At 37.1% G+C, this 23,308-nt stretch overlaps 1 protein-coding gene across 2 annotated transcripts in view; it reads left to right on the top strand.

Annotated features, from left to right (window-relative positions):
* The window catches only part of OLFM2 (olfactomedin 2), a 184,795-nt gene that overhangs the window by 154,209 nt on the left and 7,278 nt on the right, over positions 1-23,308 (top strand). For both annotated transcript variants that reach the window (XM_072399648.1, XM_072399649.1), the window contains exons 4-5: positions 8,141-8,360; positions 10,834-10,940. In XM_072399648.1, the coding sequence (XP_072255749.1) occupies positions 8,141-8,360; positions 10,834-10,940 (327 nt within the window). The remainder of the gene's footprint in view (positions 1-8,140; positions 8,361-10,833; positions 10,941-23,308) is intronic.

The raw sequence follows: 23,308 nt of genomic DNA, 5'->3' as shown, positions 1-23,308 counted from the left end.
CATAGTGATTTCCTTAAACTGCATTCCCTGACTATATTTTATTTTGATTTTCTGAAAATCTACCTGCTTTTGTAAATTTTTGTAGTAATCAGTGATTGGATTGCTTATCTTGAATGGCGTGCTAATCACATTTTAATCTTTAGAGTGGCGTACCCAGCTTGTTCACTTTCATTGCAGCTGTGTATGCTACCATTTAAGTGGCTCAAAGATGTGATCAAAGTGTTTGAAACAACGCTTCTACTTTTATTGTGGCCTGTAGCATCTACCTTTAAAGTGGAGAATGCTATCTGATGATATCAAAATTGGGAATCATGCTGATCACCACTTATAAATGCAGTGGTAGTAGTAAAACTGTTGGTAAATGGTGGTAATTGCCAGCTCATTCATTCCTAATGGTGGAAGTACTCTTGGTTGATTGCCATTGAATGGGGTAAATACAATAGTGCCTTTATTTTTGCAGAAATAACGTCTCTTTTATAGGAATCCATCATAATATGCCTTTATAAATCATCCCTTTGCACCAATATTTTCTTTTCACTTGTCAGTAAAGGGGGCATTCTTCAATACTGCAATGATTAACTGTATAGGAATTGGGACAATCATGTATTAAAAGCCTTCTTTTGCAGCTGTTGAAAAAAAATATTTTAAACTGGGCCAGAGTCACTTTAAGAGGATTATTTTGGGATTTTACTAGTTTCTATTGCTAGTAGCAATTAGGAAAAAAATAAAAGTTCTAAGGCAATATGGTTCATGGACAAATTTTCAATTCATGAACAGTGTACTAGTAAAAAAGCAAAACACTTTATTCAAACTTGAATAAAAGCTTCCTATTATAAATCACCCACTTCAGATTGATAATTTGAGTTTTTTTTTATGCAGTAAACTGAGCCCAATGTGCTTCTTTCTATAATGTAATGCAATAGGGGGGTCATCATATATAACCTGCATTGGCAGCAAACAGGAGCTGGATCCTTTGGTGATTAGCCCTCAGTTGCAAATCTGCTGCCCATTCCCCTTTAACCTCCACTTTATGCAATGGCTGATGTGATTTCACACTTGTGATGACCTGGGAGCTTAACTATTACTACTCCATTTTAGTTCTTCAACAAGGCATTAGTTAAATACCAGTAAAGGTTGGATAGCACAAATCACTATTACTGTCCCCAATAGCCATGGTATCTTGCGGCTAATCCTGTCCTGGAGATAAGCAAAAACACTTTCTAGTTAATAAATTGTAGATTTATTTGCTTAAAAACAAAACATATAAACAGCCAGTGAGGTGTTACTGCTCATATACATTATGGTTAATGGAAATGAAAAATGTTGGTAACATAAACCAAGTTTCACCTGTTTAGGGTGATTCAGTCTATAACATCAAATCAAACAATATATCCTATTTTTCCTTCTAGTTTTTATTTTTATGACCCTTTGTTGATTTATTTTTTATTTTTGTAGCTTAAAGAATCTCAGTGTCTTTTTTGTTTTTGGTAAATCAAGAATGGGTCGATTAAAGAATTTCCTGTCCATTTGTGTCTGCTGGCCAAGGAGAAATACTAATTAACTTCTATTTGTTCTAGTTCATTTATTTTGACCTTTACAGCGCTGAGCTTACACAATTGCATCATGTCGGATTGTAAGTTATTGTTACAAAAATCAAGTTATCTCCTTTTTTTCAGCCACTTTGTTTTTAAAATGAATTAAAATGTTCAGGTTGCAATTATCCTAGAACTCTGACCTTTTTACACCAAAAGAGGCAAAATACTAATCATGTACTTTCTGTATTGATTAAAGACAAAATACAAGGCATGTCATCAATTCCAAAGTGAATGAGTGATTGGTGTTTAACACCCTGCTCAGCAATTTTACAGTTATGAGGGCTTTGTCTGTTTTAGCAGGGCAGTTTTTTCTGTGCATTTATCTGGTGCTCACCAAGGCAGCAAGCCTCATCACCTATTTATACAATCTGACATCCGGCCCATCAGCGCCTCTCTACCCTTTATGTCAGTGTGTCTCAACCAGGGTTCCACTGGAGATAGCTAAGGTTTCCATGAGCAATGAGCAATTTGTGCTTCTCATGTCAGTTTAAGTGACACCAATCTATTATCAGAGATTTTGGCAAATGCCAGTACTAGCGTGTCTTCTATTAATTATCTACATTGAGCTCAGAACATTTTTTTTATTTACTTGAAGAAGCTTTGTAACTTTTGAAATCTCTTCTTCTTCCTAATTCACCTATACATATCTTTTTTACACTCCTCCACCATGCTTCAATTTTTATCCATGTTGGGTGGATGGTTGGCAGAGTCTACATAGGCTTCTTGATGTTAAACCTGTCTTTACCTAGCAGTATTCAGTAATGTAGATTGGTCCTCCCCAAGGTAAGAAGGCTTTAAAATAATCCACTTTAAACTTTATGGCTGCAGGCACTTTGGAGCTATTCATGTTTAAGTTCACACCAAACGTCATTTAAATTATATTTTTAGTCGTTCACCCTGATTTACCCTCCTCCAAGATGTAAACAAAGGTTTACATCTATTTTATATCTTAGTAGGCTAGAGGAATGGTGTCTACTGGAATGGGAAAGCTGAGCGAGCTGATCCGCTGAGAAAATACATCATTAGAATGACTTTGGTGTTTCAACCTTGAACTTTAATGATGAATTGCATCATAGTGCCTTCAGCTACAGAGAAGTGAGTTAAGGGTTAAGAAAGGATTACATTTTAGGAGCCGCCAAATAGCTAGGTTAGGTTTAGGTGTCAAGGCATAATTTTTAGTGTGGAATGTCCTACATCACAATTTCCAGAGATTGAAAACCAAACTTACTGGAGAAGTACTAAGCACCTAATACTTCAGTGTGATGGTATCATCTGTAAAATATGGGTAGCAAGCAATAAAAAAAATATTGATATGTCAGATGCATTGAACAATTTTTATTATGTAAAACATCTTCAAAATTCTAGTTTAAAGAAGAGGGGAAATTGTGTACCAACGCCTCCATATATGTGTGTGTTTGTCATTCTTATACACTTCCCCTAATAACACTTGCACTGCGTTATAAAACAATTTAAATTATTCCCACACATTGAACAAATGACTCAAATGTAGAACAGTGAGTGACTAAAATTGTAATGCCACAGTGCTAGTCAAATGCAATTTAGATGCTTAATATGCTGAATCTTTAAAAAGCACCACAGCGGCTGATTGCAACAAAAACAATATTGACGACAGCCTGGTAGGGAACTTATTCTAGCTCCAGGTATGTCTAGACAATAACTGAGATCATAAGCTCAATAACATTTCTGTGCCCATGTAGGACATAACTGAAAATATCCTGGAGAAGGAAAAGACTTATTCTTATTGAACTAGCTAAAGTGGTTTTCAGCCCCTGCTGGAGCTCTTACTGCCTTGTCCTCCAGTTTCCTGTTGTTCATTGATTTTGTCCTTTGTTTAATTATTTCCCTTATGTTTGCCTTCCAGTCAAAAAGTAATTTTCTACAAACAAATCTAAGATGTTTTGGTGTCAGCAAAGGTTAGGGTTGGCCCAGAGAAAATATGAAAGCCAGCATCTTGAATCTGGAGGACAGATTTTCTTTTTTTCTGTAAAAGTATATATAAAAACTAAATATATTTCATTTGGGGGTCAGGAAAGGTCTTAAAACCCTAAAAAAAATGGAAGGAATAATTGTGATTAAAGTGTCCATTTTGACCCTGATTATTCTTTCACCTATTTTCCTTCAACGAGACAAATTACTCATGGCTTGTTCACACTGATGGTTTTGCGGGGTAGGGAAAGATTTTCTAGCAGCTCACCGCTCATAAAATGATCAATAATCATAAAGCCCTATTGTTATAATTGAAAGGGATTAATAATGAGGCTTTTTTTGCAGGAATTTAACTTTTATTTATATTGTACATTTTATTATTGAAATTAATAAACTAGTGTAATGTTTGGTGCCACACCTCCAACTCTACCTTTTTACTTCAACTTTTCCTTTACTACAGAAAAGGCACTAATAATAAGCTATATCACACATACTGTTTCATTAAAAAGCATGATTTATTGTACTGCTAAAACCCCAGAAACATATAACAAAACATATACTTTATGCCAGTCACAAACAGTGTTCAACGCGTTTCGCCAGTTAAGCTTCTTCAGGACTGATAGAACTGTATCATAATACAATCACATTTTCGATATATTAAAATCTGAACACACCAAGCTCATAGGTTCTTGAACCCAAAGATATAAAGGGAGAGCTGGACTACCAGTAGCCATTAAGCCTGGGACATCTTGCAATATTTAAATTGAACAAGTGGTTCTATTGGGCTCCTTCTAATTAATTTTGTTTTCAAGTATTTGATATGCATGCGGAGAGCCTCGTTGGTCGTGAGGGGTGCCATGTAGCTCCTCATGGTCAGTGCATGACAACCACTTCAATAGAATTAAAGAGGAACTCTGTTTAAATGCCCTCTACGTGTTTTTTTAGAAGTTTTGAATAGTTTGTGAGGGGAAAGTACGGATTAATAACACATTTTGCTTCCTATATCTTTCCAGTTCTTGTGCAGGACAACCACAATACAAAAAATCTGTAACCCCTTATCATACCATTCTTTAAAACCCTAACCATCATTGATCAGTTGAGTTTCTTCGTAGACATTGTTGTCTTTGACACCCTAAGGCTACGTACACAGGTCCAATAGTTCTCGTCCGATACTCGGCTCAGGGCCGATATCGTACGGGGATCTGGTGTGTGTACAGCGCCTGTTGTCCATCGTCTGAACGACCGTCCTGGTGGATCCACAAACGATGGATGACGAACGATCCTAATGGAAGCAAAGGGGGAAAGCGTGCAGCAGGGTGCCGTTCCATCGTTCTCCCCCTCCCCTCTCCATAGAGCAGAATGATGCTGTATGTACAGCACTCGTACATGCATGGTGCAGTCATTAGTCGCTGGAAAGGATTGTGAAAGATCCTGTCCAACGACAAATATTGCATGTGTGTACCCAGCCTTAGGATGATTCACTACTCTGTTTGTAACAATGAAGTTCAGTGACAGACAATAAAGGTGCAATGAGCTGCCAGATTTGAACCTATGAACGTATTTCTCCTTATACCATAGCAAATTATTTTCATCTAATTAGGTATTTTTACTAGATGCCTCGCACTCAAGATCCTCCTCAAGATTTTCCCCACTTTGTATGTACATTTTCTGCTCTTTGACATAAAGTGAACAGAATTTTCTCCAGTAGGACAGAGATAACAGTAAATTAACCCTTTACTATTCTAAAAATGTTTTAGATATACATATACAAGTGCATGGCAGAAGCAGGCCTTCTATGATTTTGCAAGAGTATATGTGACATATGTACACTCCTGTCTGATATCATTATGTTATTAGGTGACATGTCCATTTAAAATGGACCATAATGATTTATATGAAAAAAATGCAGGAATTGTATCATTGGTTTTGTGGACAGAGGTAGAATAAAGAGCAGATTTGTCATCCACCACTGCAGGGGCATCAATATATTTGAATATTTTAAAATCATCATATCGAAAATTTAAATCCACCTGTCTGCTTTTGTGTAGGTCCCTTTTATCTCTAAAATGTCTCCAACAATAGGTGCTACAGTAACTTTACTGTCGCATGGCACTAGACAGACTTTTATACCATTCATAGTGCATCGATGGATGCCTTTGGGTATCCATGACCCCGTCACTGCCTCACTAGTTGTTCTTGGATCACTTTATTCACTGCATATTTGGAACACCCAACAGGACCTGCCACTTTAAATATGTTCTGACTCAGTTACTGTATGTAGATGTCTTAGTTTGGCCTTTGTCAAATTTGCTCAGATTTTTTTTTCTGCTTTATCACCTTCAAGAACTGACTGTTTTGGCTGCCTACCATTTCATTGAAAGAGCACAGCAAGCTCTATGTGTCCAACATCAGTACCTGACCTCTACAATGCTCACTCGGTTGATTGGGAACACACTCCAAAATGTCTTGAAAAATCTTACCAGATTGGAGGTTGTTATAGTATTTTGGAATTGGATGCTCAACAAGTGTAAATTAATGGTATAGGTGCCCTAAACAAAACTTTAGCCACAGTATTTATTAAGTAGGACAGGTGCCCATTTAGGCAATGGGTTCTGTCTTCAGACAGAGAACCAAACAATACCAGGCTTTAAATACAGCTTTGAGTTTTTGAGTATCCAGCAAAACCTTTTCATTCTCACACTTTTCTATAAACAATCTATAGTAATTATGGCAGTGCGTGAAATGTCCCTACTGAGAGGAACCCCACATCGAGTGACAAAAGTCCAGTAGAGCATTGTAAATCCAATCTCGTCACACCCTGGAAAGCCATTTACTGTTTATTGGGTTTTTGATTCCTTTTAAAACAGTTTCATTTGCTTGGTTTTCTTTTTAACAAATGTCCTATGACAAAAAAAATACGATGGAATTGTCTTCCTTTGCTTCAGCATGTGTAACGTCTTTCTATCTGTTCTGCTGTGTGCACCATATAGTGGATTTTTATTACTAATATCGATCTGGTAAATCTGTTCTTCTCATACTTTATGTTCTAAGTGCAGATACATCCTGCATCACAGCACATTTTATTTACAGGCTAAATGACACTGTGAGCCTCACAACAAATTCCTAGTTACCCCAAATAGGTTGTCACATAGGCTGGAAATGATCTGATGTTGTGTGTTTGCTGTAATTCTGGCATGTATTATTAACACTGAGGCAATTAAAAGTGAGGCGTTCAGGGGAGGTCTGCAATATGGGTAAAAAAAAAAATCAAAACTCTTTGTTTCTTAATGGATCTCTAGCTGTGAAATATTGGCATTGTAATAAATGTGGGGTGGGGAATAACCTAAAAATAAACCTGACCTGTCCTAAAAACTGTGCCAAGTATCAACATACTGAAATACTGTCCTACCTTGTGGAGGACATTGGATACTAATATAGATTTTTGAATTAGGCTTTAACTTTCTACCATAATTATAATAAAGTCCAACTTCAGAATATTAACCATCCTCCTAGTATTTTCCCATACTGCCACTCCACCCCCATTTCTCACCATGCTCACACATTGCAACATCTTGGCACCACACAATGCAAAATGACCCTATTAGTCCAGAATGCATGAGGACTCTGAACTCAAGGAGCATGTTTTTAACAGACAGTGCCCACAAGAAGGGGTTCCATGGTTCCCAGTTTAACTCCATAAAGAATACACTGAAATTGGGATTCAAGATTTGTCCCTCTTGGTGGTCCAACCCAACCCTTATAAATAAGTCGTCAATAGCCAGAGCCTCAGTGGGCTTGTCTAGCTTTTGGCTATAGGTTAAATTGCATGGCATGGATGGCACGGGATCTTGATTAACAAGGACATTAATACACTGTGTACAGATTGGGCTTAGGCCAATAAATTATTTTTTAACTACCTAAAGTACTTGTGTTAGTCCTCATAGTGCCTGCTCTTAAATTCTGATTTTACCTTAGGCACTTGTAGGCAGGTCAGGATTTCTTTAGCCATTATCTGTATATGTTAGCTAAAATAATCTGTTGTTCGGAATTATTAGTATTCTTTTCTTTTATTAAAGAGGAACTGGACTCTTGAAGTTGTGCCTATAAAAAAAGACAAGCAGGGGGCAAAGGACTAGCTGACAGTACTACCATGGTCTTTAAGCAATTGCTCTTTTCTTATACAAAGCATCATTCTGCAGTGAATATGTGGAGGTGGCCAATTTGGTATAGATGGGGCTTTGCTTCCTCAAATCAGAGCCTACAGTAAAAAGAACCGTGAGGAGAAAAGTTTTGACATCATAAACTCACCAACACTCCAAACCTAATGAGCTTAACATTCTGAAGCAGCAATGGCTTGAGATTTCAAAAACTGAAGATACGTATACAGCTATGAGGATGTAGGCACAGGAGTGCATAGGCACCATCACATACCTAGAAAGTGCTCTGCTTTTTTCAAGGGACATTCATGAATATTTGTAGGAAAAAATAACATTTTTAAATGTTCACTATAACATGGCTTTTTGAGTACAATTCCACTTTAATGTTTAGCATGTCTATCGTATAACCTCCAAAGTAACCATATGCTTTCTTTTTTTCAGGAGCTAAAAGACAAAATGAAACAGCTTTTACCTTTGATCCCTGTTCTTGACCAATACAAATCAGACACCAAGATGATTGTCCAGTTAAAAGAGGAGGTAAGGAACCTCTCCAATGTTCTACTTTTGATACAAGAGGAGATGGGGGCTTACGACTACGAAGAACTGCAACAACGAGTCATGATTCTGGAGGCCCGCTTACATGCTTGCATGCAGAAGTTGGGTATGTAAAAAGTTTACCAATTACTTGTCCTAGTTTAGTAAACAACAGTATATAAAACTTTAAATCACACTACAAATAGTATGTGCCTTACCACCAATGAACATCTACAATATGAATATTTCAATATAATATTTAAGTCACAATCTCCATTTTACAGATCTAATCTCCACTTCCTTGCTACAGCTAATTTGTGGTGTGTCTAAATGGGACTGTACAGTGCAATAGACACTAGGCATAGATCCAGCAATCATCTCTCCAAAATTGAGGTGGTCAGACTAATCTGTATGAGATCACTTTGCTTAGTGGTATGGCTGTTGCTCTATCAGCACAGGACTTTGCATTGTGGAACTAAAAGCAGCATTTTTTTTAAAAAAAAGGTAACTAATAGAAAACACACTGAGACACACATTGGTTGCATATGGTTACCCAATACATATGCAGCACGGTTGTATGTAATCAAAACATCACAAGTTTATATTCTTCTTATCTCTAAAACAAATTCCCTAATTTTATCAAATTTTTCTAAAATTGCATTGAGGCTAAATTTTTGCAATATTGTTTCACCAGATCGACTTGTTCAATTCACTTTTTCAGAATAGGTGCATTTGGCTTTTTCCAATATCACAGAATTTTTGGCAGAACGTGTAGTTAGGGTTTAGGTAAAACATGGAGACCCCACTCTCTAGGTCTCTGTCAGTCTAGTATGTTTTATGTTCTACCGTCAAACACTTGTTTATGCCCTTGGTGGTCACATTAAATTAACGTCCACTTTTAAAATAAAAAGCCATCATTATGCTCTGCAAATCTTTTTTTTTTTCAGAAAGCATTTCAGACTTGGAGAAACATCAAATATTAATGTGATAAAAGTAGATTATTTTTTTATGTGCTACCCAGCTGGAAATGAACCCACTCGAGCAAGGTCTGAGTTAATTGGAAGGCAGAAGTCAAACAATATGATTAGAACATCGGAGCATTTAAAAACCAGCTATTGTAATTGGTTTTATAGATGAGCTCGTTTCAGGGGTTACAGGTTACTGTTGACAGTGGCTAGGAAGGGCTGCAGCTTGTTTGATCGCATAGTCTCATAAAATGAAGCAAAAAACAAGAATTATTCTCCCAGGTGGCATTTTTACAAGCTTTTGATGAAATGTTCTGCTTGGTGCTACATAAAAACAACAGCAGCAATAATTGGGAGATTAGTCATAAATCATATGTAAACAGTAATAACAAGTATAAATGTCTATAAAACTGTAAAATGCAATTAGATGTAAATGAGGTTTCTTATAAATATTAAAAATCTCCAACCGGGACTGGGACAAAGTTCTAGCACTGAAGACAAAAAGGCCAAAGTGCACTGCCTCAGTTGACCTTTTAACTGCTCCTACAGTATAAGTTCTGATTCTGTCTTTTTTGCACCTCATCCTGCTGAAGAACCCTACATAGCCACCTCTTTTGCCTTCCCTTCTATATTTATAATCCTAGCAGGTAATACCGAGAAGGGTCTGTCCTACACATCTGGCCACATATCCTTCACAGATTTATACTGCTTGTGAAGTTATTTGGTTTAATGTCTCTTCTATACATATTTAAAGAATGTAGGTTTACAACTAAGATTTTGGAAATGGAAAACCCTCCATGAGACTACATGACGATGTTAAAATCAAATATGCTGCTTGCACGGAGGGCAGCATTCCCATTAGCTTATGGTTGTCAGAGGCAGTTCAAGTCATGTACTGCTCCTGACAACCACCAGCCAAATGGAAAACGATGTACCTTTAGCTCTGCAATTAAAAGGGATTGTGAGATTCCTTGGCTACTGATCTGATATAGTAGATGATGTTGCAGTGAGGCCATTGCTTTCATACAAAAGCATGGGTCTTATCTCCAGTGATTAAACATTATACAGGCACTGGAGCTCTGGTAAAAACCTACTTCCATCCAAGTGATGCAGAGAAAGCATTACCTATCTGTCTTAGTATGTTGCAATGCCTGTTTCCTAACACACACTCATGGAATGTACCAGGTGTTGTGGTGTTCTTGCTTTACAATAAATGGTGTTCAGTTTTCACCGTGTTGTGGTGTATTTGCAACCTTTTCAAACAAATGGGCTGCCTTAACACCAAGGTGCATTGACAAATGACATAAAGCTTATGATCGCTCATGGGTTAACCCAAAGCAAGGGACCATTTTGGTGTGAATAGGCTCACATATAAAACATCGAATCAGTTTTGAAAGCACCTACAATTTTAAGATTTATATTATTGGAAGATGCTTGTTAAAATTACTTCTTAGCATTTGAGGTTTCACATAAAGTAAAAAATCCTTAATGCCTAAAATAAATCAGGAAAAGTATCTAACGGTCATCAAAACACCATCATTTACCACTAGACAGTGTTCAGAGAAGCATAACATTCATCTCTTTCCATAAATATTAGCACAAACTCACTTCACCGTCTTCTTTTTTCATTTTCAGGCTGTGGCAAACTCACTGGCGTCAGTAACCCAATCACTATACGTGCCTCGGGGTCACGGTTTGGATCTTGGATGACGGATACCATGGCTCCCAGTTCAGATAATAGGGTGAGTCAATGAATAGATGGTTTAACGCTCTGCTGTATTTTTTTCATCTGTTAGCTCCGTAAAGCCAGAGGCAGCAATACCAACTGCAACTATAGAGCTCAACAACAAGGAGTTATTGTTAATGGTGTATTCAGCAACCGCAAATGAGAGGCAGTAAACTAAAAATATACAGCGAAAGAGCTTTTCCATCTTTACTTGACTTAAATTTACTGGCTTGTTCAAGCTTTCCTGTAAGTAGAACTAAGTTTATTGCTGTTTTTGCTTCTTTTCCTCCTTTGCTTTTTTTTCTTGCTCCTGCAGACACTAAAGTAATAATGTGAGATCTGCATCATTGCTTTGCTTCCCTGGTGTCTGAAGGGTAAAGAACTCCTGTAATGCCAACCAATGATTGGGGCTTACTCTGGCTCATAGGCTGCCCAATAATACAGCTGTGGTTGGCCTCTCCTTGGAATTAAATGTCATGAAATGTCTATCAAACCATCACATCTTACTGGTATAAAAAATTTAATGGAATGTGAATCATTACAGCTTCTTGCATGGAAAAAAATGTCTACATATCTTTAAAGGTAACTATAGGCAGACAACTGAATATACTACTGAAATACTTATGGGAGCTGTTTTACCTATATAAATATTTGGAGTGTTGAGGTGCAAGTTCCTTGAGGTTCTCCAAAAGTCTGTTTAGCCCTCCTTGTTATTATAATAGGTTTCAAAATAATTAGCCATTATGTTGCAGAGATCTAAAAGTGGGGGTGGCTGAATAATTTATTACATTATTCAAAAAACTATGGGTGAATTAATTAGATTTAGACACTGGCCAACGCTCAGTCCTCTGGCTACTATGAACTTGATTTAATAAAGCTCTCCAAGACTGGAATGATCTGGATGATCCAGCAGATTTGCTCCAGGATTGAAAACTAATAGCAAAAGATTTTAAAGAAATTCATTCCAGGTTTGCTTGATCTCTCAGGTCCTACCACAATAGTTTCCTCTAATCTTAGTGAGCTTTAATAAATCAGGTCCTATGTGGGGGTCATCCCACAATAGGGCTTACTTACATGGTCTTTATAGGGTTAAGACATGAGAAATTTTCTTGTATTTGAGTGCTGTACTGCCCTTTTTTGTTGCCTTGACATGCACATTACCAGTGGGACTTATCAAACTCATCAAACCTCTAAAAATCCAATATAGTAAGCTCTTTCACCTACATCTGGGCTTTAAGTTCAAGGCCACCTTCATTAGCCTTGGTGAATGAAATGTGGAAGTTCATTAATCTGGGTATTTGCAGTTTAGTGTACAATGTTAAGAAGATGGCCAACAGGTAAAAATTCTTTATTGCAGAAAATGTGTATCTTTCTTTATTAAGAAAGAAAAATATTTTTTTTGGTTTTAATCCCTTTTAAAATATTCTTGGCTATAACATTTTCAGACATGTAACTCTTGTTGGTAAAAGTACCAATCAGTACGAGAAGTAATAATGAGTATTATGACTTAGTAAATTAAGCCACATTCTTTTTCCCCAGATCTCGCCTTGAAATTATCGTTATCCTTCTTATCCCTCTTTTCTTTTTCAAGCTAATAAAGATTTCTTTTTCAAGCTAATAAAGATACAGTATTTTGAATAAGCTGTGAACTCTATATTTACTGAGAATTAGTTTAAGATGGTTCTGGATAAGCAGAGCTATTTGGGATATTTAGATAACTAATTCCCCATTACGGCATTTGACTCACTGATGGTTATTTACAGGGCACATTAAGAGGGCAAAAATTATATACGTATAACGGGAAAAATCAAAAATAGAAGCACTGCTGTTCTTATATCAGAAGTGTTCATTTGCCGCATGCAACTTTAAATAAGATTATACCTCCATTACCACAGAAACCAAGTGTTTTTCATTCAAACCACAATCGTGCTTCATTTGCCAATGAAAATACAGCCGAGTCAGAACATCCAAGCTGTTTTTACCTAATCTGTTTTATCCCCCGTGGAACAAGCCAAGCGCAGCTAATGAAATTAAAGGATTTAGAGGGAGTCCAAGTAGCATGACAGATGAAATGTCTCCATGAATATACCAGTCATTGGATGCATAGATGAAAAAAAAACATTTAGTGAAAAAAACTGTTGGTGTTCCTGATATTCTGTATAGCCTGTTCTGAGATCTCAGCTATAATTTTAGATAGATAGTGTTAGGTAATTACTGTTGGGTAATTGCAATGGACCGGAACATTCAACATTTAGTGCTGTTGTACAAGAACCAAAATAGGAAAATGTTTTCCAAATCATTTGTTTTTTTAAATATATTCTACTGGTTTGTGGTTAAAATGCCATTTATTGGAAATGCCGACTGCTGTATACCTTAACATGAACCAGGCTCAAAGCCATTGTTAAGGTATAAGATATTTGGCATCATGAACAGGAGATCCAACCAGTAACAGCACTTCTTGATCTAGGCTGACTAAGCCACTGCCTTCTACAAGTTAACAGAAGCAGCCCAATGACCAACTAGAAGCGCTTGTATGGTAGGCTTCTAATTTTAAAACAGTGGATAGCCCTCAATAGTATGTGCTGTAATTTACTACAGCATCTACAGGTAAAAAACAAAAAAACAAAAATCTTTGCAACAGATCAGGATTATAGAAACATGTATATATGAATACAACTTTCAAAAACATGACAATAGTTCTACACTGATGTTATACAGCTTTTACATAGATCCTTAAGCATTTATAGAGGTATTTAAACAAATAAGTATGGCAGAGAAGGGGTAGATTAGGAAAACACACATACATGTCCAAACAAATGCTTGAAAACATCGAAACATTCCTAAAAATACTCTTTTAATTCCACTAAGGGGTCGTTTGGAGCATTCAAAGGCATTTTAGCATGTTTGATTGGCATTTTTAAGCATTTTACCCTTTCCAAATGTCTCAAGCTGCATACTGGAATAAATGGGAATGTCAAACATGGGCATTTAAATGCTGGGAAAACAGTCCATGTAGACTTAGCCTTATGTACATAGAATATCAGGGGAATAGATAGAAACGGATTTGAGTAAGTTTGTTCATCTTTAATTGTGTTTGGATCTACTCCAACATCAAAGTCCAGGTGGAGGAATGTTGGCATCAGAAATAGCGGCAGCTGGTAGAAAGTTATCTGAAGCACTCTGGAAAGCTTAGAGACTGCTCAAGATAAAAAAAGAGACTTCCGTGGTTTGGGAAAGCTTTTATTCAAGAAACAGGAGATTTGTGAAGTTTGAGAAGGTACTTTCATCTGGTAATGACTTAAAAATGGAAATAATACCAGAGAGGTTTGGTTTCACATGGAGAGGAAACTAAGGAAAGAGAACATTTTCATTTAAAGACCCTTTATATAAACCTAATTTAAATTTCCAAGATTTATCAGCATGGTTTCTTTTTACTTAATAAAGAGCAGAATAAAATTCCATACCCATATAGTGCCAGCTCTGTTTTCCATAGACAAGATAGGGCACAGTAGCAATACTTATAGATGAAACGAGTGTGTAATTCTATGGCACTAAATCTCAACATTGATTGATTGGACCTTTAATTGTATGCTCCTTTTTATCTTACATTAAAACAGTGGTAAAAAATTTAAAATAACATTTAGTTAACAGATCATGGATGATGGGTAACAGGAATAGAAGTCTTGTCTTAGAGAGAAAATAGTTTTGGTTCTGTCCATTGTCAACAAGAGGACTAAGCGATGTGCTGTAGGCCGTTGAGTTTCTTGATGGTTACTACATTCCAAGCACTCTTCGTTGGACAGGGTGTGAGTGAGTTAAAGGCTAAGGCAAAAACTGCTCACAATTCTTGTTCTGTAATATCCATTTTTATACTCCAGAGGCAATTTCACTTGAAATGCTTTTTTTAACACCTAGCCAGCTGATAAGTTTGTTCTCTGTAGGACAAGACTTGCTAGCTTACTTCCAATATTAGTTTATCAAACAATATAAGCTGTGGCATTCATTGAATGCATTCCAAGAAAGGATACACACAATAATGATGTTTCACTGTTTGACACTATACATCTGTGTTTTTAAACAAGGGGTTTTGTGGAACCCTAGGGTTGCTTCAGGTTGTCAGGGGTTCCTTGAGCAATGAGCAATGTGTACATCTAAAGTCAGTTACCACTGACACTAATGATCTTATGTAAAAGATTGAATTTATTCCCAATGGTTAGCAATTTAAGAAGAATTCCTCCCATTGACCACCACACTAATTACCTATGAGCAGTGGATATGGGAATTATAGTGGTGATTCCCTAAGACCTGAAAGTAATTTCAAGGGTACCTCCATTCAAAAATGATTGAGACAGGCAGCTTTAGAAGCCAAAGAATAGCCAAACAATTCTTTATTTCTTCTAATAATTAACTTCTGTTTAGGTTGTCTTTTTTCTTGCTGTAACTATCATAAGAAGTTCCCTGATAAATTTTGTGTGCCTAATAATTTAGATTGTGCAATAGGAGGGGCTGGAAAACACAACAGTGGTTGGAAAAAACAACATTGAAAGGTGGAGAAAAACTGGCAGGGAGAGCTAGCTGCTGGAATATGCAAGACATTTAAAAAGCCGAAGTCTAACCCAAGCCAAGAGACTCATCCAATAACTAAATATCACATTTTAGTGGACTGAGTCTTTTAAATGAAAAACAACATTTTTATATTTAGTATTTCTGCAGCTGTCTGGCGAAGATTTGAGGAATAGCCATGAACATATGGGCAACAAAGGCCCAGTCTTGGAGTATCAACATAAAAGGGTTCAGTATGATTCCATTCACTACAATATCTTACTATGTATGGTAATTATGTTTGTTTTTATGTAAATCGTAAATTAAAAAACTTTAGGAGATTTGAAATTTCATCTGTGCTGTACTCCCCCAACATGTCTAACAATCATCACCAGGGGAGTTCTCTGCTTCATCCAGCTGGCAAAGTCACTAGACTTCCATGCTGTTTTATTCTGCCTAACCCAATGTACAGTTGCTTCTTATCTTAATTTTGCATGCAGCTACTACACATTTATCCAACACAACATGCCAGTATTGACAAAAGGACCCAGTGAGCCCTTCAAAATCCTTTCTAGACCATCCTCTGAATTAATTTGCCAGTTCCCATTGTGTCGTTAGAAAAAGCCTATTGCTTGGAGATTTTATTGCCATTACTTGTTTTGGTCTCAGCTTGGTCTTCTACACACAGACTGTACTGGCATGCATGCCCCAGTGTAGCCCTTGGACAGTTAATCATTCTAGTCTCCATTTCCACTTGCTTCTTTTAAAGGAACGGAGAGATTACTAGAGGCTGATATTACTGAACTTTCTTTTGGAAAACCTAGTTCCTTGGGTTTATCCCAAACTTTATTGCTGTCTAAACCAAGGTTTGCTTATGCTAACCATGCCTACTACATGTGGATGAAATATGTACCTGTAAATTATAACATTAGTATACTTACCTTACCTCCTTCTTTGGCTTATGGTATCTAGTCAAGAATGACACAATTTCCACTTCGGGCAGAGTTCTGTGGACCTCACAAAAAGATGCTCTTGAATAGTGTCTTTTCTACTTTGTACAGAACTTTACCCAGAAGGATAATGACATCAAGACCAGAGATGCAGAAGTTGGGAGTAAGGTAAGTATAATGTTGACTTTATATTTTACAGGTGATTTTTTTTTCCAGCTTGTAGTAGTACTTTCAGAATAATGTCTGCAGTGGCAGCCTTGCATTGGTATGATTCTTCCATAATAGATAAATAATACTGCACAACAACAATTTTGCAACTGGGAATAATACATGTGATGTACAAGATATCGAGTGTGCTGATTCCAAATCCGAACTCAGAATTTGCCTATCATGTACAGTTTTTATAGGCTTGCTATAGCTGTTTAAATGGTCGGTAATTGGGTAATGTATTTTTACATGGGAACATTTTACCAGTTGCAGCTACCACTATGCCTGCTGCCGCCTCAGCTGAATCACGTCCCCTGGTGGCATGCATGTTCCAGCAGCGGCTGGGCATGTCTGGGAGGCGAGATGGACCAAGGGCTTGTCTCTAGTGCAAAACCATCTTATTGGATAGTACAGCCAGGCCATAGTGAGTCTGTTTGAGCTAAAGATGAGTAAGCGCTGCTGTGTTAATAAACCGGACAATTTTTGCTACATTTGTGGCAAATATACCTCGTGTGATGAATGCAAAAACCTAACCAAGAGGGTGAGATCTGCTTACAAGTATTACTTTGGATGTGAAATTGGAGATCAGGATAAAAGTTGGGCACCTCATATCTGCTGTCAGGTGTGTTACCTTGACCTATCACAATGGTTAAATGAACCTTTTGCTGTGCCTATGGTTTGGCATGAGTCAAAAGACCATCACTCGGACTGCTACTTCTATATGAGTAAAATTGCTGGGTTTTCGAAGAAGACCAAGTCAAAAATCCTCTATCCTGATTGTGAATCTGCTCTGAAGCCAGTGCCACGTGATGCAGAGAATCCAGTGCAAGTCCCCCCTACATCTGTTGTTACTGACATTGACATGTCGGAGAAGGAACAGGGGGATGATGTCGATGTTAGTGAATGTTATGAACACCAATTTGAAGATTTTATATTTCACATTTTATAAGCCAATCAGATTTAGATGATCTAGTAAGGGACCTGTATTTGTCAAAAGAGAAGTCTGAACTGTTAGCCTCCAGAATAAAGGAGTGGAATTTGCTACAAAAAAGAACAACAACTTCACACTTCATGATTGTCACACAAAGTTCGCAGGTTATTACAAGCTGGAAAACGACATTTGCTTCTGTACCGACGTGAGTTGTCTGATGATGGAGTTAGGTTGCGAATACATACCAGAGCAGTGGAGATTGTTCATAGACTTGATCAAAGCAAGTTTGAAAGCTGTATTGCTGCATAAAGGTAACGGAAAACCTTCTGTTCCTCTTGCTCATGCTGAGGTAATGAAAGAGACATACAAAGCCATGGAGGTCATTTTGAAATTGATTAACTATTCAGGACACATGTGGGATGTTTGTGGTGACCTGAAGGTGGTAGCACTCCTTCTTGGGATATACAAAATATTTGTGCTTTCTGTGCCTGTGGAACAGTCGTGATGAGGGCAACCATGCCAAAGTAAAAGAATGGCCACCCAGACCTGAAGCATAAATCACTCATTGATCCACAGAAAGTTGACCTTCCGCCTCTTCATATTAAACTTGGAGTATTGAAAATCTTTGTTGTTGCAATGGATCGTAGTGGTATGTGTTTTCAGTATCTGAAGAACTGGAAGTGTTAACTGATGCTAAACTGAAAGCAGGCATTTTTGTTGGTCCCCAAATCCGCAATTTGATGTGTGATGCCACATTCTGAGACAAACTCAAGCCACTTGAACTTACTGTTTGGGATTCATTTGTGCTAGTTGCACAAAACTTTCTGGGCAACCAGCGAGCTGAAAACCATGCTGATTTTGTGAACAACATGCTAACAGCTTACCATCAACTTGGCTACCGAATGTCACTTAAACTTCATTTCTTACATTCCCATCTGGACTTCTTCCCACAAAATTTGGGTGGTGTGAGTGATAAACAAGGGGAGAGGTTCCATCAGGACATTTCTGTTATGGAAACAAGATATTAAGGCCGGTGCAACCACAACATGATGGGCAACTACTGCTGGTTTCTGCATTATGAGACAGCGGAGAGCCGCAAAAGCAAGTGTCTTAAACACTTTTGAAGTGTACATGTGTGTTGAACAAGGACTCAGGTGAATTATGTGTAATTTTATATGTTGTTGCAACATAAAACTAAGTTTTTGTAATGTCATGTAGCTATGAGGCAAAAGTTAGGTATGTATAGAGAATTCATAGTAACTGCAGAACAAGAGAATGTAGCTAATCACGTCTATGTGTGTAATTAACTTAAGATCCTGATGTCCTAGGCAATATTGGACTTTAGATTTGGATTCAGCGCACTTGATTTAGTATAGGAAACATGGATTAGACCAAGTAGCAGACAAAATTTATTTTATTGTGATGCAGTGTAATGGATCTTTTTTAACTGCCAAGTGTTTTGATGTCACAGTATTATCTGTAACACAGCAAGGCTGTTCTAAAAAATGCATTGTCCTTTGTGTTAATGTGAAAGATGTTGCTACACTTTGCATTCAATAATAGCTGCCTATGAGACTTGGTGCACTTAATGTCACCCTTTATGCTTCCGCGTTCCAGCACTGGTTCTCTTCTCTGTATGGTCATTAAAACTTATAGATTTGACCCAGTGATGACGTGCAGATACCAATACTAAGATGGCTCTGTTGATTGGCCCATGTACTTTAGGTATATTATCACATTGCTAGTGAAACTAACATTCCAATAGCACCTAAGGAACCCTGATGCTTCCTTCCTGAAGTCCTTTAGGTTCAACCACAAGAGAAAAAAAATACTAAAATACCATGCATATTCTGTTAAAACCCACACAATTAATCCAGTGAAGGCAAAAAAACTTATAGAGGGTAAAGGAGTCCTGAGAAATGTTGCAGGTATGTCATTTCAATTTGCAACCTTTGCATTAATGTAGTACAAGTTCACCCTCTTTAACTTCCATTTCATCTTCCATCTCTTCATACTTTTATCTCCTGCCTCCCAGATAGAATCCACTCTCCTAAATCTTGTTCTAATTAATATTTTTACGTGTATAACTTGGCCTTCACTCCTCTATGTGTACGTTTTTCACCTTCACATCTTAATGGTGAATTTGACAAAAGGCCCATTGGTGGCCTGCAGCCAGAATGTGTTTCAAATACAGTAAGCCTAGACTTGAGGATTAATGAAAAGTGATTAAAGGCAGATTTTGATATACATCAAGAGGACTGTTATTCACAATGAAGTAAGGAGCAAGTATGGCTTGAAAGTTATTATTCTGTTATGCTACAAAAAGAAAATTTTGTATCTCGATCTCAGTATTTTTGGCTAATAATTTATTAGATTAGAAAGTTTGGTGCATGAGCTTGTGTGAGAAGATATTTTCAGGCCATATCTTTTTTTGTATTCTATGGTGCATAGTGCAGTGTGCCTGATCCAGTTCCAAGCTGAATGCTAAGAGGGTACTTGAGACCCAGGAATATAAATGATAAGTCATTACATGACATTTTAGTAAGTGGAACTTTCGGTAAATAAAAATTGCACATATCTATATAGGTATAAAGCCTTTGATCCCTTAGCAATTCTAGTCCAGTAGGTCCTGTTCTTTCCTGTTTTTTTCTTCTTTCCAGCGCAGAATAGACAGTGGGCATCACCACCTTTCTCCGTCTTCTTACCTGCTCCAATCTCGCATTGTACAGGCTCTACTTCTATCAGTATATGTGCTCCAACAGGTCTGATTGGCTAAATTTCCCTATTTATACTGCTTTCATTTGAAATTACATTTAGGTATGCATTAAAAGCTGTGACAGACCCAGCGACGTGGACAGTGTTATTTCATCAATAGCTACAACTATCTAATATTTCTGTGACAACATCAAATTAAAAAAGCAAACTAACCAAAAAACTAACCAATTCAGGGCAAGAAAAAATGTTCAACCTAATGCTCCTCATTCCCAACAATACATAATAATTCATCATAATCACCCATTACTAAGTTCAGATACTGGCAAATAATAGCTAGTATTTATAGGGAAGAATGGGACTTATTTTATGAAACAGCACTGGAAAACTACTTTTGAGGTGCCTGAGATCTTTTTTTCTGAAGCAGTCATGTGATTTGGAAACTCATCTTCCAATCTTTCACAATGGTGGGTGACCCCTCATATTTCAGAGAGCACTGATGACATCAATCTGCTTTCTATATAATTACTATAAGTGCAGGGTAATATTCCAAGTCTTGACCCTGGATGTCATTGAAGCTAGAAGACTGAGGACATTGTGTTGAAGAAGAAATTAGGGGAAAACAATAGACAGGAGGAGAGCCCCTGGCTGCTGTTCTATTTTCTGTGGATGTGGACTTTAAATTTCTTTGCCTACAGAAATTATTTTAATAAAAATCCCAAAGTGAGGTCGTGGGACAGGTAAGTATTTAAAGTCCACTTTTTCATAAAGCTTTCTTTATATCTGTTAGGTGGTGACTCTTTAAGACCAGGACTATCATTTTAACCAACAATTGACTATTATTTACTCTTCATTTTGATAAACATAGCAAATGTATTGAAATCATAAATTTATAATTAGTGCAATACACTGCTAATAGTGCAGGGAGGAGAATCATGAACAATAGTGCAGTACAATAGTGTGCTTTAAAGATAGTTTTGGGCAGTCACAATGGGCCTGATTTATTAAAGTTCTCCAAGACTGGAGAAGATAGATTATCATGGGTGAACCTGGGTGGAACCAGGAATGGATTTTATAAAAAAAAAAATCCTATTATTTGGCAAATATTTTTAGTCCTAGACCCAATCCATTTTAGAATTGCTGGATTACCCAGGTTCTCCGATGATAATCAGGCCCAATGTGTCAAGTCAAAAAGTATATATTTTGACTTGTACCCTTTTTGTTCACTATGGTCACACAAGTCCATACAAAGTCTGGAGAGAAGTAGAATTGTATGAGCGGTGCATAATTTTGCCATGTGATTATTTTCACAATGATTCTGCGATAGGTAACATTGCATGCATTGGGTTGCCTTTCAAAATAAATTGCACTGCAGTCAGTACAGCTTCGTACTTCATTTCAGAAAACTATATCCATCCTAAAGCTTTTAGACCATTAAAGACTTTTTGTCATGATGAAACCATAAAGATCTTGCCTAAGTTCGCCGAAAGAGATATATACAATTATCAAACTGGTTGTTTTTCTTGAATTTTTAATAAAATTGCCACTTTGATTAAAACTTCTTGAGTGCTGGCACTTTAGAATACACACACTCTGTTCTCTAGAAGAGCTACTTTAGACAAAATGTGTGTTTGAACTCTGGATAGATGCTGGCAAATCATGCAATAGCTTCTGATGTGTCAAGGACTCAAGGCAAGAGATTAGTTTACAACTTTGCTCACTTGCAATGGCTGTTACGGGGAAAGAGATCTCATTCTTTCTATTGGGTTCACAACTTATTTTACATAATAGAGAATGAGGCCAAAAAGTATTTTGCCCTTGCTGGCTATATAAGTGCTTGTCTTGAATTAGGAGGTGTGAAACCAAGAACAGATAGCTTGTTGTTGGTGAGATTTAAAAAAAACAGTTTGCCATTCAACACATCAAGTTCCACAAAATCACTCCATAGAAAGAACAGCATAAGGAAAATAAATGGTAATTGTGGTGCATGCAGTATCCCTATACATAATTCATAAGATGGTGTGAAAAGCTTGTATTAAGCATGGCATTCGCACAACACAGAAGTAGTAGGAGCTGAATATAGAGTACCCCATCTAAAGTTAGGCAGAATCATTTGAACGGATTCAAATCCCTAGTACTTGGAAGGGATTAGGAGTTGTCAGGGACACCTAATCCCGCTGTGAAATGCATGGGGTTATCAAATCAAAAGTTATTAACAGTTTTCAGTGAATCTTGTGATCACTTATGAGTGTCTTTGAAGGTTATTTGTGGAGTGGTGCAATTTCAAGGAAAGCAAGCCATATAGGGCAAAAAAAATATTTGTTTTTCATCTCTAGTTACGTTAGTATGGGTTATTTCAGTAAACTTGCATAGCAGAGGTGCTCATTCTTGAAATCAGTGGTGTTGCTCAATTCTAACAGTAGAGAGTAGAGAACTAAAGCTTGTTGGTTAGGCTGTGATGTGAACGTCCAGATTCACTTAAATAAATGTTAAACCTAACAATAACATTTGTGGGTGTTTCAATGATTCATGTAAAATTCAACAAGATTTGCCCTGCTTATCCACATGTAAACTTTAAATTGAAGGTTTTGTCTGTTAGAGAATCTGCTGGGAATAGCTCTCAAGATGCTAAAACTGTATAAATAGTTGTCAGTTTCTGACTGTTCTTAATCTGCTGTTTACCTGGCTTTGATCAGCTGTTTTATCTGGCATCTCTGAATCCAGAAATGTACCCATCTACAATGGGAAAATTATATTTCACATTGTTCTTCTGCTTTTTAACCTGAAGTGTATTGTGGTCTTAGGATCCCAGGTATCACAGGGAGCTGAAATTGTCACCAAGGAAGTTTCCTTAAAGAATTGGGTGGCTCTGCCGCTGCCTTTACGTAAATACAATTGAGCTTGATGAAGGAAACAAACTCACATATGCAGTTCTGACCTTGTTTTAATCTATTTGAAAAGTCCAGAATTTGTTTTAAGGGGTATGGTATTGAGGTACCTTTTTTTAAAAAAAAAACTGAGACTGTGACAAGCACATTGTAT

The sequence above is a fragment of the Pyxicephalus adspersus genome, chromosome 2 (assembly GCF_032062135.1).
Source record: "Pyxicephalus adspersus chromosome 2, UCB_Pads_2.0, whole genome shotgun sequence".
Classification (NCBI taxonomy): Eukaryota; Metazoa; Chordata; class Amphibia; order Anura; family Pyxicephalidae; genus Pyxicephalus; species Pyxicephalus adspersus.
Note: the sequence above shows the minus strand (reverse complement) of the source record. Positions and strands in the feature narration are given on the sequence as shown.